At 41.3% G+C, this 16,108-nt stretch overlaps 1 protein-coding gene across 2 annotated transcripts in view; it reads left to right on the plus strand.

Moving 5' to 3' along the window:
• Positions 1 to 86: 86 nt before the first annotated feature.
• The window catches only part of Pacs1 (phosphofurin acidic cluster sorting protein 1), a 190,224-nt gene continuing 174,202 nt past the window's right edge, over positions 87 to 16,108 (plus strand). For both annotated transcript variants that reach the window (XM_004852334.4, XM_004852335.4), the window contains exon 1: positions 87 to 873. In XM_004852334.4, coding sequence (XP_004852391.1) covers positions 527 to 873 — 347 coding nt within the window. In that variant the 5' untranslated portion in view covers positions 87 to 526. The remainder of the gene's footprint in view (positions 874 to 16,108) is intronic.

Genomic DNA, 16,108 nt, shown 5'->3' on the forward strand with positions numbered 1-16,108 from the left:
ACAGTCCTCCTCTCCCAGCCGGGGCCGCGCCCCGGAAAAGCGGGGTTTCCGCCGGCGGGACTGGGGCCGCCAAAGAAAGGGGTGAAGGGAGAGAGAAGCGAGGGTGGGGTAGGTCGGCTGCTGCTGGCGCTGCGAACTGGAGGGAGGGAAGGATAAGCGTGCGCGCCTGCTGCAGACCCTCTTGCAGCCGCCTGCCCACAGCCCGCCCTGCTTGAGCGCGCACCGAACCCCCGCCCCTGGGCGCTGGGCGGGGCCGCAGCCTGCGCTCCCCGCCCCTCCCCGGACACGCCCACCCAGTGTCTCGGCCGCGCGGGCCGCAACAGGCGGCGGCTGGCGAGCGAGCGCGAGGACCGCGCGCCGGAGGCCCCGCGCGTGCGTGCAGACTCGCTGGCGGCTCGCGCTCGGCCGGGCCGGCTGAGAAGACGCTCCGGGTCCTGGTCTCCGCCGCCGCGGGGGAAGCCGGGGAGTAGTGCAGCGTCGCTTCTGTCCGAGTGAGCTCGGCGACCCTCCGACCCTTGGCTGGGCCATGGCGGAACGCGGAGGGACGGGCGGTGGTCCCGGAGGCGCCGGGGGCAGCAGCGGCCAACGGGGATCCGGGGTCGCCCAGTCCCCGCAGCAGCCGCCTCCGTCTCAGCAGCAGACGCCGCAGCAGCCGACGCCCCCCAAGCTGGCCCAGGCCACCTCGTTGTCCTCAACCGCGGCGGCGGTTGTTTCCTCTTCGTCCTCGTCCACCTCCACCTCCATGGCCGTCGCGGTGGCCTCGGGCACCGTTCCTCCCGGCGGCCCGGGGCCAGGCCGCACCCCCGCCCCGGTGCAGATGAACCTTTACGCTACCTGGGAAGTGGACCGGAGCTCGTCCAGCTGCGTCCCCAGGTGAGTGGCGGGCGGGGGGAGGGTGGGCTTGGGGAGGGGCGTTGGGCTGGGTCTGTGACAAGCACCCGCCTCTCTCCCCTCCCTCCTGGTCTCGTCTCCCAGGGGGGCGGCCCCCAACCCGACTCCCCTGGCCGTCCCTTGGCCACGCCTGGCTCCAGCCGGGCATCTTAGGGTTGCTACTGCGGGAACCTGCCCTCTCCCGGCAGCCCCACCTTCTGCCTAGCCCAGGACCACCACTTCCCTTCGCTGGAGCTGGGCCTTCTGGACCCTGCCCAGGGCCTTCCCTCGCCAGGTCTGACCGAATCCGGCCTTCCAGACGGTCAGTTTCCCCGAATAAGTCACTCTTTTTCCTGCCTGCCGGCGCCCGTGGGCTGTATATATGTTATACAGATGTGGTAGATGGTTTTGATATTATTTCCCAATGTGCTAAGCATATGCCAAACTCGGTTATCAGTTCTTTTGGGTAAAGCCTATATAGAGTAACCTTTGGGGCTTTTTTTTTTTTTGGTACTGGGGATCGAACTCAGGACCTTGTGCTTGCCACGCAGGCGCGGTGCCACTAAGCTAAATCCCCAGGCCTTTGGGGGCTTTTAGTAAGCCTTCTATACACACGTTCTTCTGTGCTTCAAATCATGTTCTGCCAGGACTGTGCTTAGTTTTGAGGTCCTATTGAGTGTGTCCTCAAGTATATTTTGACTCTCTCCTTTCTCCTAGGAACTGATGACAGTCTCTCAGCCCTGGAGGGCTCTGTAAAATGACTGCCTTGTTCCTAAATTCAATTCATTCTTCTGTCTGTTGGAACCATCTGGGGACTTTCCTTCTCTCAGCAAAATATGCCTAGGTCTGGGGATAGTTTCTGTTTCTTCCTTTCTTTTTTTTTTTTTTTTTGCTACCGGGCATTGAATTCGGGACCTTGCCCTTTCAAGGCAGGTGGTGGAACCACTGAGCTAAATCCCCGGCCTGATATTTTCTGTTTCTGTACTGGCAAGGCTTTCTCCAACACTTTGGGTAGGATAGTGTGGAGTGTCTTACAGCCTATCCTGTGAATAGACAGCCTGTGGAGCTGGTTCCACCCAATAGGTAAACCCAGAGAAGTGCCTTGAGATGTTCTTTTTGCCACTTCTAAACTGAGTTGATTCTGTTGCCTTGAATTCTTGGACTCTTTCCTTAATTCAGCTAGTCCGGTGGTGAGGTAGATGGATATGTAAGCCAGAGTTAGGTACCATTGTAAGCTTCCACCCTCAACTCTTATTTTTTTTCTTCTCTTACTTTGAATAATATTATCATGCACATATAGGACATGACATATGTTGATGAGAACGTCTTTATTGTCACTTAGCCTAACAAATAGAACATTATCTCTTACGTGGAAGCCTGCAGGCCTACATCCCCTCTTCCACCTACAAAAGTAAACACTGTCCTGAATTGTGTTTATCATTTTCCTTATCTTCTTTTTGACTGTAGTTTTGCTATGTATTTGTATCTCTAAAAATATATTTTTTAGTTATGAATGCTTTTGAAGTTCATAGAAATGCTGTCTACTGTATGTACACTGACTTATTTTAGTTTTTTTAACTCAAACTTTTGAGAATCATCAATGTTGTATCGTGGTTCTACTTGTAAATACTTTCATTAATGGTTAGTATTATATTGTATGAATAATGTATTGTAATTCTCCTCTTGGTGAACATCTAAGTTGTTCCCTGTTTGTTAACACAAGCGGTTAAATATTTTTTCCAGGACTCCTAGTGTTCTTGTGCAGCTTTCTTTAGGTTGGAATGGAATTACTGGATGGAATTACTGTTCATGGGATATAAACCTGGAGTTTCACTAGATAATGCTGGATTTCCATTTGCCCCCTCATTCTTAATGCTCTTTGTAATCAGCATTCACTGCACAAATATACTCTTTTTTTCACTGTCTTTCCTTTAGGCAAATTAGCAGCCACATTAGTCTAGTTTGCTTTGGCCAGCACCCTAGCACAACACCAAACTCAAGTGAGAGCTTGTGTGTGCTGCTGTTCCTCTTGGTTCTGCACAGGCCTCTTTTTATGTAGGCTTATCTGTTGCTGCAGTAGACTGATACACTTCTTCCAGACATAAAAGCTTTGTGCCCCTTCCTGCATAGGTTCATTGTTAGTAAAACATGCTTGCCCATTCTTTCTTCACATTCATCCCTGTGTTTGGTGACATTTGGATAGCTGCCTTCTCTAGCTTGGATTGAAAACGCATGAGATGACTAGCAGGAAGCTGACACAGAGAGGAACAAAATAAAATGACTGATTGTTGTGGATTTTTGGTGTGACCCTAAATCTCTTGGTCATCAAAAAGTCCATGTAAGCCGGAGACTTAGCTCAGTGGTTCCACTGCCTGCCTTGCAAGCCAAGGACCTGAGTTCGATCCCCAGTACCAAAAAAAAAGTCCATGTAATAAATAGCCAAAGAAGCAGCAGGCATACTGATGAAATGGGTAATTATTTTACTAACTTGGTGTGAGAGGCATAAGCTAGCTTGGTTTCCTGTGCAAGGTGCATGAAGTTGTGTCATGTTTACTGACCAGTTCTTGGCTGTCCTCTGACTTTGTTTTCCAGCCTTCACCCTGTGCCTCCCATGTCCTTATGAAGCACTTGTGCTCCTTGGAGCATGCTGGTCTATCTTCAGGATGGAAAACAACACCCTGTGGGGAGAAAATGACCTGCTATTGGCCCTTCCAAATATTGAGTCATCTCATAAATTTGAGGTCTCCTGGGTGTACTTGTTCATGTTGTTTTGAATATATTGGCAACTTGCAGCTCTGTATAGCATGTAAGATATATTTTCTTGTCTCATATAACTCCAGTGAGACACAGATATAAGAGCTATAGCACTTAAGTGATGTAAGCCTGATGGTAAATCTGAAGTTAGGTGCACATAAGAACACCGTGGGAGTCAGTCTTTATCTAGTGCGGAGAAGTGAGGGTTGAGCAGTCAAGCATTAGGAAAGTCATGCTTCCTTTCTTGATGCCTGTGGAGATATAATTTCTTTTTGGTAAAAATACCATTTCCTTTATTAGATATTTAAGTAAAGAAAAACATTGCAGTTATTTCTCAGGTATGTCTGCTTTTCTTTAACATCCTAATTCTCTCAGAATCAGTAGTATTTATAAGACTTTTCATTGCATTGTCATTTTTACCCCTCACCACATGTACTGGGGTTGGAACCCAGCACCTTCACTAGCTCCTTTTTTTATTTTGAGACAGACAGGGTCTCATAAGTTGCCCAGGCTGGCCTTGAACTTGTGATCCTCCTGCCTCAGCCTCCCAGAATGCTGGGATTACAAACATGAATTACCATGCCCAACTTTTATCAGCATTTTCTAAACAAAAAAGTTATCACATGTCTGTGGTTAGAAATGCAGGCATTATAGAGAGATGAAAAGTATAAAAGGAGGCCCCTACTCTCTTTTTTTTTTTGTACTGGGGAACGAACTCAGGACATTGAGCTTATGAGGTAGGCGGTGGAACCACTGAGCTAAATCCCTGGCCCTGAGGCCCCTACTCTTGTCTGTGTTGTCATTCATTGAAGGTAATCACTGTAAGACATAGTTGCCTTTTAAGACTTTATTACATGAAGGCAGCTCTACTTTTATTCCTTTATGAAATTCGTAGCTTTAAGAATTAACATTGTTTACCTCCATATTGAGTTGTCCTCCTCTATTGTGATCTGGTATGGTATGGACAGTGGTGTGCTGGTGTGGGGATCAGATAGCGTATTGTTTGATGTTACAGGAATGGTTTTAGAGTATCATTATTGATCCCTTTTCTTGCCAGTCTTTGTATGATGAGATTTTTCCCTAATGTTCTTTTTTCTCTTTGAGTTGCTATAGGTAGGAAAGGCAGAAAAATTATTAAATCTTACAAGTATACAAAATTTCCTCAGTGGCATAAAAGTGATTATTAGGAAGCTACATGTGTTCTACTGTATCACTAATAAATCACATCACATTTGCATATTCTTGTCTTCCTATGTACTCAGGGAAGGAGTTAAGCAGTCATTTTTCTCCTTAGACCACTTTTTTATTTTAGTATATGTGTTGCCAAAGCAAGCACACCACTTTTTTTTTTTTAAGGGGATATGACAATCCTTATTAGATAAAAGTGTTCGAGGTAAAGGAGATGGCTATAGCTGAGTTGGCATGACTGGACTGCAGCAGAAATGTTACTTACATGAAAGGATTTGGGGACAGTTTCCCCTCTAAGCACTAGGCAAGCTGGGAGCTTTTATTCTTACTGTACACTAAGACAAACTCTCCCATGCCTTAGCTTTTTCACCCATTGAGTGGGAATACTGTACTTACCATCTGTCCTAAGATATAGAACAAATGAGTATAAAATAGAACTTAGAGCCACAGGAACAAGTACCTCTTAAATGATAGATATAAAGTAAATGTAATTGATCAAATACGAGAGAACTGGTGAAATATCTATTATTTCTCTAGCATTAAAAATCTTAAAAGCATGTTTATGCCCTAGGAGATTTGAATTTCACATTGTGAGTGTTGTAATAGAATATCCTTCCTATCAAGGTAATATTATCCATTGTCCCTGTGGAAGCTCAGATTCCTAAAGTCAGAAAGAGAATGACTTTCACGGAGTCCATTTTACATGTATTGATTTACAGATCTTTGGGACACATTGGTAGTTATATGATTTCTTTTAAAACCAGTTTTCAATTTCTTAGCCAAGCCAGAGAGTTGCTGCTGTTATTGTCTGTGCTTGCAGGAGGCTGAGGTGCAAGTGAGAGTGTGTGAGCTGTGTCTTTTCACTCCCTCACCTTAGGAGATTGTTCTGCTTGGTCAGGACTGAAGGTGTTCATGTAATCTCAGTCAGGCCCAATGGGTCCTCTGCCAGGCTGCACCTGTGTATTCACATTCTGGAAGTACTTTGGGAAACTAGGGTAGCTGTGGGGATGATTGGAAGTGTCAGTCTTTCCCAGTTTAGGATTTGGAGTGGTATTGAGGGCTGTTGAGAAAAGGCAGTTTAAACTTCTTTCAGAGTAGGTCTCTTGAGCATGGTGGTTGATTTCCAGATCAGCAAGCACTGACAGAATCCTTTCTTCTCTAGGCCTTGATCCAAGAGTAGACAGCACAGTGTGAAGGTTATAGAGAACCCACGTGTGTGCATCAGCGCCTCCCCTGGAGTGTATCCTTCCTATAGATACTCAAAGGGCATTTGCTGTAAAGTTGACTAGAAAATCAGGGAATGACATTAGTCCCAGGGGATCCCCTCTGGGTCAGACCTGTAGTGGCTGCTTCTTGGGAACTGCAGTAAAGGAGATAGATAAAAGATGATATATTGTTGCTTAGCTTATATAATGTCTAGAAAATAGTTTCTTAAAAGATTCCATTGGACATTCAATTATAACTTTTTTTTTTTGGTACTGGGGATTGAACTCAGGACCTTGCACTTGGGAGGCAGGTGGCGGAACCACTGAGCTAAATCCCCAGCCCCCATTCAATTATATTTTAAGACCATAACCTGCTTTTTAAAAAGATGTGTTACCCAGTATAGTAGCTAGCTGTTAACTACATGCGCCTGCTTACATTCACTTCCTAGCTGGGCTCTATGGGGCATACCTGTAATCCTGTCTAGGTGGGAGGCTGTGGACCCAGTACAGATTTGCAGTGTATATATAAATATATTTTTCCCCCTTTATTCATTTATTTATTTATTTATTTTTGGTACTGGGGATTGAACTCGGGACCTTGCACTTGCGAGGCAGTCGCCAGAACCGCTGAGCTAAATCCCCGGCCTCCCCTTTATTCATTTAATTAAATGCCCTCTTCCAAATTATTTTTAAATGCCCCCTTTCCTATTTCAAGGACCCATGACAGGTTTCATTTGGTTATTTTTTTCTCTTTGGACATTGTTATCTTCTGGTTTGCTATACTTTTTCATGACTTTTTGCTTCCTGATGCCTCTCTGCCATTTATATCCCACAGTTTTAAGTCTTACTTAATACCTGTTGAGAATAGACTAGAGACATTGACTCCAAAATGTTTTTAGATGGTGTGTGATTTTAATTTTTGTCATTATTATTTTGGTGATTTCTAAAATTTCTACAATAAGCATGTATTATGAGAAGACTAGTAAGTAAATGTTTTAAAAATAGATTTAAAGGGCTGGGGATTTAGCTCAGTGATTTTGCCGCCTGCTGCGCAAGCGCAAGGACTCGAGTTTGATCCCCGGTACCAAAAAATTAAACTAAAAAATAAAATAAATAAAAATAGATTTCAATTCCTTGAGTACTGCATACTAACCACTACCAAATTTTATACTTTAGAGGGTGGACGTTATCAATTTTATCACATTAAAACTGTAAGAAAAGAGTAGCGGCGAGGGCGCTGGGGGAGACGGGCAGGTCGGGACAGGTTTCGACAAGTCTCGCACTTCTGCCTGTAGCTACCAGGACTTGCTTTCTGCTTGCTCTGAACTGACTTGCCCATGCTGGAGTTATCCAAGAAGGAGAAAATCTGTTCCGGGTTGGGTTTCAAACCAAGATTCTGGATTCTCCTGGTTACGATAACGAGCTCTGAATGCTTAATAGTGAAAATGGCATAATCTACATTAACAGCTCATAACTTGAAGGCATGAAAATTAAGGAACACACGTGGACTTGTGGCACATGGAAATGTGTACACAGAAACTTGTGGTACTTCAGAGTGATAGTTTTTGGGTTGCTTTCGTTTTTGTGGTGTGGGAGATTGAACCCAGGGTCTTACACATACTCAGAATGTTTTAAAAATGAAAATCAGATCATGTCACTCCCTCTCTACAGTCTTCCATTCATTCATTCAGCATGACCAGCTGGTATATGCTGCAATCAAAATCCTTGATCTTATGAACTATACATTCATGAGATAAGAGACATTATCAATGGGGCCAGGGATTTAGCTTAGTGGTTCCGCTGCCTGCCTGGCAAGCGCAAGGTCCTGAGTTCAATCTCTGGCACCCCCCCCCCCCCAAAAAAGAGACATTATCAGTGAGGCAAAAGGATCACAAGCTCAGGTCTTACCTGGACAACTTAGTGAGACTCTGTCTCAAAATTTTTTTAAAAATTGAAAAGGCTGTGATCTAGCTCAGTGGTAGAGCATTCCTGGGTTTGATCCCTTGTACCACAAGAGAAAGAGGGACTATCAAATAGCATTCTGTCATACTTAGAATAAAACCCCTTAACATGGTTTAAGAGATACTTGATGGGGCCAGGGATTTAGCTCAGTGGTTCTGCTGCCTGCCTTGAGAGCACAAAGTCCTGAGTTTGATCCCCGGTACCAAAAAAAAAAAAAAAAAAAAAAAGAGACGCTTGGTGATTTGCTTCCTTCTTATGAGTCTGACCTCATCTTCTGCCATTCTACCCATTGTTCATTTGGTTCTCGGCAAGCTGGGCCTGGGGATGGTTACCTTGCCTAAGAGCTTCTGCACCTGCTGTTCTGTGTACCGGGGGTGCCCATTCCCAGATCATAGGTATCATTCAGATCTCAGCTGACCTTCACCTTGGAAGGCTGTGCTTATCTGTCCAGTCCATGCTGGATGTTATAAAACTTCACAAGTACTTGTCATTATCTGAAATTATCTTGTTCATTTATTTAGTTACTATATAGATGCTCAATAAATACATTTGCCAAATTACACCAATTTTCCTACAGTACCAGTTTATTTGTAATGTTTATTGAATGAATATTATTCACAATCCATCTTTGCTATTTCCATGTGCCAAACACTGATCTAAGTGTTAGAGAAATGGCAACAAACAGGTTGACAAAATCTATTCTCTCTTATAGTGTACCTTCCAGTTCAGGGAGACAAATAATGAACCATCAAATAATAAGATCTATAAGAAATGGTCAGATACTGAGGAGTGTCACCATGAAATAGAATGATAATTGGTAGAGATAGAAGGGCCATCCTATATAGGGTGGCCAGGCCAGGTAGGGCCTCTGGTAGGGTGGCATTTGAGCTCCTGCTGAAATGAAGTAAATTTGATGAACTGAGCCCTTTCTGTGTGTCATGGTAATGATTAGAGGCAGGTACCGAGAAACCTTTTGTCAGCAGGAGAAATTGAATCCCAGTGAGGGGAATGCATATTTGTAAGGCTACATAGTTTAGAGGTATGGTAGGTGGAGCTGGGATTTGTCTCATGACTCATGATTGTCTGGCACCAGAGCTATTTCTCATTTAAACTTGGGCCTCCGAGCCCTGTCTGGCTGTCACAGTTGACAGATAATATTGACTGTCTTTTATGTTGCTGGTTGAAATGACAGAATGCTGCTCTATTACCAATATAGGCAGCAAGAAGCTACATAACATAGTGGCTGGGAAGGTGGATTTAGGAGCTAGTGAGTCTGGATTTGAATTCTTACTCTGTATTTGAGTGACCTTGGGCAAGTTACTTATGGGGATAAAATTGTTCCCATTTCACACGAGAATTAAATGAGATTAAATATGTTAATTGCATTTATGGCATATAGAAAATACTTAATAGATATTAGCTACTATTGTTGCTACTGCTTTTTGCCAATTCAATTCCTCTGTCTCCTTCCCCAAAAAGAACCAAAACAAACTTGCTTTCTTTCTGGAATCAGGGTGAGATTCTGATTTCCTCAGTGGGACCATCACATGGTTTTGAGTTTACCTTAGGCACAAATCCTGCCAGATTCCAAGCTTATTAGACTAGAAAGCCAAAGCAAAATGTTTTAGTCTGAAGCAAGGCCTGTTTCAGGATCCTGTTTCAACATCCTGCCCACTTATATGAACGGAAGAGATGGTGCAGGCTCCGCCTGCAAACCGCAACTTTGTTTTGAGCCAACTTGACTTGATAGCTTCCTTATTCTACCTGTTGACTTCTTTAGCTCTGGCTTGGCAGTGAGAAGAACATGCAACTAAACTGGTTTATAGCTCTCCATTTATTGCCAAGGAAAGCTCAGCAATTCCTAGGAAAACGAGTAATTAAGTGGACTTGCTATTTTTTTCTTGTCTTCTTAAGTTTTTAGTTTTCCTTTTGTCTCCTATATGTGTGTGTGTGTGTGTGTGTGTGTGTGTGTGTGTGTGTGTGTGTACACACCATAATCTCCTTTTACAGGAGAAACTTTATGGCCTGTCCCAAAATATTTGGGTCTGTGCATGTATGTTAATTTCCCCCTTTAATAGGACCAACACTTTATTTTTCCATTTTCTTTGGAAATCTGTAAGTATATTAGCTTGTTGCTGGTTCACTTTTTATTTATTTATTTATTTATTTAGGAGACAAGGTCTCACTATGCATTTCAGGCTGGCCTCAAACTTATGCTGATCCTCCTGCCTCAGCCTCCCAAGTGCTGGGATTACAGGGTGCACCACTGCATCCAGCCTGATACTTCTTTCTGTTTTGAGACAGGGTCTCGTCGCTGTGTAGTTTAGGCATGGCTTGAACTCACTATGTAGTGTAGGCTGGCCTCTAACTTATGCTGATCCTCCTGCTTCAGCCCTGAAGTGCTGGCATTATAGGCATACACCTGACACTGAGCTGCTTCTTTCTTAAGAATGTGTAAAACACAGATTAACTTTCCCTTGAGTCTGGATCACCATGATGAACATGATCCTCCTGTAGACATGATGGCATAATGAATAGTGTAGACTGGTACATGGTACTAACTACTTCAAAATTTGTGAAGGGCTGGGGATTTAGCTCAGTGGTTCCGGCGCCTGCCTCACAAGTGCAAGGTCCTGAGTTTGATCCCTTGTACTAAAAAAAATTTGTGTATTTGCTTTTATTTAGTTTAATTTTTGTTTTTCTTTATTGCTATCAGTGTACCCTTTCTCCTTTGTTGCTTCTAATAACCGTAGGCTGAAGAACCAAATAATTGGAAATATTAAGAATGAAGGCTGAAGTTGTAGTTGAGTGATAGAGCACTTGCTTAGCACACATGAAGCCCTGGATACACACACTAAAAGAATGTGAATGGCCTCTGAATACAAGGCTAAGGTAATTGGTATTATTACCTCTGAGGATATGAGATTCGAAGCTGGATGTTTCAGGGGTAAGGTAATAATTTTGGCTACTTCTAGTCTAGGTTATACTCCAGAGAAGTAGAATATTGTGTTTATTCTAAGTCAGTGTTTGATCTTCTGAAATCTTAGAACATTAAAAACCCTAATGAAGCCAGGTGTAGTGACATGGTGCCTGTGAATCCTAGTACTCTGGGAGGCCAAGACAGGCTGAGGCAGGAAAATTGCAAGTTCAAGCCCAACCTGGAGAACTTAGTGACTTAGAGAGACCCTATTTCAAAGGGAAGGGATGGGTCGGGGATTTAGCTCAGTGGTTCCGGTGCCTGCCTACCTCGCAAGTGCAAGGTCCCGAGTTTGATCCCCAGTACCAAAAAAAAAAAAAAAACCACTCAAAGGGAAAGGGTATGCTGGCGATGTGTAGCTTTGTGTGAAAGGCCTGGGTTCAATCCTCAGTACTGCAGAACAAAACATAGCAAAACAAAAAGATCATTTAGAGATACAAGTCAACTTTTACATTGGGATTGGAATACAATGGGATAGTAAATGAAGCACTATGTGCTTGGTTAAATTGGCTTTGATTACCACTGAGCAGGTCACTTTTTCCCCTAATATTTCAAAGTAAAGATGCCTCCCTCTACCCCCTCATCACTGATTTATTTTTTTATGAAAAAATAAAATTTCATAACAAAATAATAACACAATAACAATAGTTAATGCACCGTGTATCATTATATTCAAAGTAGTTATTCAGAGTACAAGATGTAAACCAAAAATTCTAACAACAAAGAGACAGGTAATTTTACCATGCACTAAACTAAAATCAAAGTGGATTAAAGATCTAAATATTAAAACAGAAACACTAAACTTGCTGGAAGATAAGTTAGATAGAATTCTCGAAGACATTAGCATAGGAAAAGACTTTATGAACAAATCCTCAGTAGCGTGGGAACTAGGACAAAGAATCAACAACTGGGATCTCATCTTATTAAAAAGTTTCTGCACTGCAAGAGAAACCACCAGCAGAGCTAAGGACAACCTACAATGTGGGAAAAAATTTTTACCAGCTGTTCCTCAGACAAAGGACTACTATCTAGAATATATAAAGAACTAAAAAAAAAGAAATCAGACCCCCCAATTCAAAAATGGGCATCTGAAATGAACAGACATTTCTCAGACAAAGAAGTAAAAGCAGCAAATAAACATATGAAAAAATGTTCAACATCACTGGTCATTTGAGAGATGCAGATGAAAACAATGCTGAGATTCCACCTCACCCCAGAAATCAACCAATAACAAATGCTGGCGGGGTTGTGGGGAGAAAGGAACCCTTCTCCATTGTTGGTGGGACTGCAGACTGGTGCAACCACTGTGGAAATCAATATGGAGATAACCTCAAAAAACTAGGATTGGGCCAGGGATTTAGCTCAGTGATGCTGCTGCCTGCCCCACAAGTGCAAGGACCCGAGTTCAATCCATGGTACCAAAAACAAAACCTGACTAGGATTAGAGGTCCCATTTGACCCAGCTATTCCTCTGCTGGGTATCTTCCCCAAAGAATTAAAAGAATCATACCACAGTGATATATGCACATTCATGTTTATAGTGGCACAGTTTGTAATAGCTAAAACTTGGAAACAGCCCAAATACCCATTAACTGGAGATTGGATAAAGAAGATGCGGTTTTTCCTATAAAATGGAGTACTACTCAGCCATAAAGAATGACAAACTAGAGACATTTATAGCTAAATGGATGCATACTGGGGCCATACTCTTAAGTGAAATAAATAGGACACACATGTGTAAATACCAAATAGTTTCTCTGGTGTGAAAAACTAAAAGTGTAAATAAGGATCGAAATGTATAATTGATAATTTGAAATAGGAAGAAAAAGTCTAATGGGGTAGGGGAATTGAAGGGGTAGGGGAGAGGAAAGAAGGGAAAAGAAAAATATGAGAAAAGGAAAAAGTGGAAACAAAGTCTTTGTAAATAGGGAAGGGTAGAGGGGTTGAAAGGGCAGAGGAATGGGGAAAAATAAGAACCAAGATACATCATGTAAAGGTACAAGATCCCAATGATGAATGTAACTATTGTTTACCTGAAATGTACCAATAAACTTAATGAAAAACAGAAGAAACAGATAGTAACAAAATTTTCTTTTCAACAAACTAAGAAAAACTAGTAGTATAAATGAAATAAATTAGCATGTATTTAAATATTTCTAAAAAAATAGAATGTATAATTTGGGGAAGCATATAAACTTCTCCCCACTTCTTATTTTCTTTTATTTTGCTCCTTATTTGCATACATCTAAATATAGATAGATAGATAGTGTTTCTCATGTAAGAGAAACCATGCTATATTTGAGCTTGTATGTCTTGACTTATTTTACTTAACATTTTGTTCTAAGTTGCATCCATTTTCCTCTGAATGGCTTGTTTATCTTTCTTTATGGCAACACAGTACTCTATTGTGTATAAATACCAAATTTTCCTTATCCGTTTATCTGTTGATGGACATATATGTTGTTTCCAAGATGTAGCTTTTATAAATTGTGCTGTTGTAACAGCACATGTATCCCTGTAACATGATGATTTTAACTAATTTGGGAAGAAACCTAGAAGGGGGACAGGAGGGTTAAATGGAATTTCTGTTTTTAGTTTTTTGAGGAATCTTTACACTGGTCTCTATAGTGGTTTTACAAATTTACATTCACACCAACAATACAGTAAAGTTCCTTTTTCCCCGCATCCTCACCATCATTTGTTACTAGATTTTTTTTTTTGGTACCAGGGATGGAACTCAGGACCTTGCGCTTGCCGGGCAGGCAGCAGACCCACTGAGCTAAATCCCCGGCCCTGTTACTAGAGTTTTTGATAATAGTCATTATATCTGGGATAAGATGGTATCTCAGTGTAGTTTTCATTTGCATTTCTCTGATGGCCAGTGATGATGAGCATTTTTTCATGTATTTATTGGCCTTTTGTACTTCTGAGAAGTGTATTCATTTTGATTGCCCATGTTTTGATTGGGTCTTTTATTAAGGAGGGTTCTGATGTTTTTTGAGTTCTTTGTTAGTCCTTTGTCTATAAAATAGCTGGCAAAGATTTTTCCCATTCTTTAGGTTGTCTCTTTACTCTGTTGGTTTTTCCTTTGCTGTGCAGCTTTTTAATTTGTTATGGTCCCATTTGTTGATTCTCGGTATTATTTCTTATGCCACTGGTGTTCTGTTCAGAAAGTCCTTGCCTACCCCTATGTCTTTAAGAGTTGTATGTATTTTATCTTCCAGCAGATTGTTTCCATTTTAACATTTAGATATTTGACCCATTTTGACTTGACTTTAATACGTGGTTAGATTTATGGGTCTAGACTCAATCTTCTGCATGTAGATATCCAATTTTCCCAGCACCTTTTATTAAAGAGGCTATCTTTCCTCCAGTGAGTTTTTGGCTCCCTTGTCAAAGATCAAATAGCTGTATGTGCCAGGGGTTGTTTCTGCTTCTTCTGTTTCATTGATCCATATTGCCTGTTTTTGTGCCAGAACCATGGTGTTTTAATAAGCCCAATCACTGATTTGTAATAAAAGTGTGTGTGTGTGTGTGTGTGTGTAAAATGTTTGGACATCGGTATCCGTAGAAATCATTACCTTCACATCTGGGTAGCATCAGTGAAACTATGACTATAATAAGTATATTTGTCCTCAGATTTATATTAATCATCATTTTCATTGTCTTTACAAGTAGATTTTTGTTTGGTCCTTGCAGCTTGTAGACAGTGGAATGTTGCAATGCAATATACCTTAAATCTAGTGACTTCATTAGAAGTCACCTCCTCACAATTAAAATATATAGAAAGTAATCCATAGTATTTTGTACATTCTCACCATATACTATTTTTGCTGAGCATGAAAATGAATAAGCAACTCTGGAAACCAAGGTCCTCTGGGAACATAAAAACTCTTGTGGCTATTAATGGACTTAATTGTATTTCGTTTCTGCCACCAAAATGTGCAATAAATTTGTTTATGCCCTTGTCTTAAATTAATGGGGAGAATTGTTCATTAACTCTGTGTTGATACCATCATCATTTTATTTTTATTACTGGTAGAGTCCTCTCTAGCTTTCCTTTAAAACTAAAACTTGTTTTTATTTTTTAAAATTGTTTTTATTAACACATGTTTGTAATACCTAATGATCTCACATTCCTCACAGGGAGTTGGTACACGTATGTAATCATCTTAATTATTTTTTATCCTCTCTCTGTCCCCTTCCCTCCATCTCTTGGTCCTCTTCCAATATACAAAAGATCTATCTCCCTACTTCCTATTATCTAACTTTTATTTTGCCCTTTATTTATATTTTGGTTTCTCATATAAGAGAAACCACGTAATATTTAAGCTTGAGTGTCTGATTTATTTCATTATAACATTATAGTCTCAAGGGGCATCCATTTTCCTATAAATGACTGAAGTTTATCCTTTTTTATGTCAGAGTAGTACCCTACTGTGTATAAATACCATATTTCTTTATCCATTCATCTATTGATGGTCATGTAGGCAGCTTCCAAAATTTAGCTATTTTGAATGGTGCTGCTATAAACATGGGTGTGCATGTAATACTGTAATATGATGTCTTTAACTCTTTTGGGAGGAAACCTAGAAAGGGAAAGCTGGGTCCAGTGGAATTTATAGTTTTAGTTTTTTGAGGACTCTCCATACTAATTTTCTTTTCTTTTTTTTAAAAGAACATATGAAACATATATATGAATTTTTATTTCTTTCTCTTTTTTTGGTACTGGAAATTGAACTCGGGACCTTGTGGTTACAAGGCAGGCAGTGGAACCACTGAGCTAAATCCCTGGCCCTCATTCTGATTTTCATAATGTTTACCTTTCCACTAACAATTAAAAGGGTTCCTTTTTTCCTGCAGCCTCGACAGGCTTTGTTGTTATCTGAGTTCTTGATGATGGCCGTTCTTCCTGGGGAAAGATAAAACCTCAGTGTTGTTTTAATTTGCATTTCTCAAATGGCCAAAGATGTTGAACATTTTTTCATATATTTATTGGTCATTTGTATTTCTTCTAAGAAGTTTGTGTTCATTTCAGTTCTCCATTTAAAAAGAACACTTATAAAAAGGAATAGCTGTGATATTATTGAACATTGTTCATTAATCCCCTAGTTTGACTTCTACAGGGTCATCTCATTTGGGGAGCAAGCGT

The sequence above is a fragment of the Heterocephalus glaber genome, unplaced genomic scaffold (assembly GCF_053883595.1).
Source record: "Heterocephalus glaber isolate CG9 unplaced genomic scaffold, H.glaber_assembly_v1.0 deba00000594, whole genome shotgun sequence".
Lineage (NCBI taxonomy): Eukaryota > Metazoa > Chordata > Mammalia > Rodentia > Bathyergidae > Heterocephalus > Heterocephalus glaber.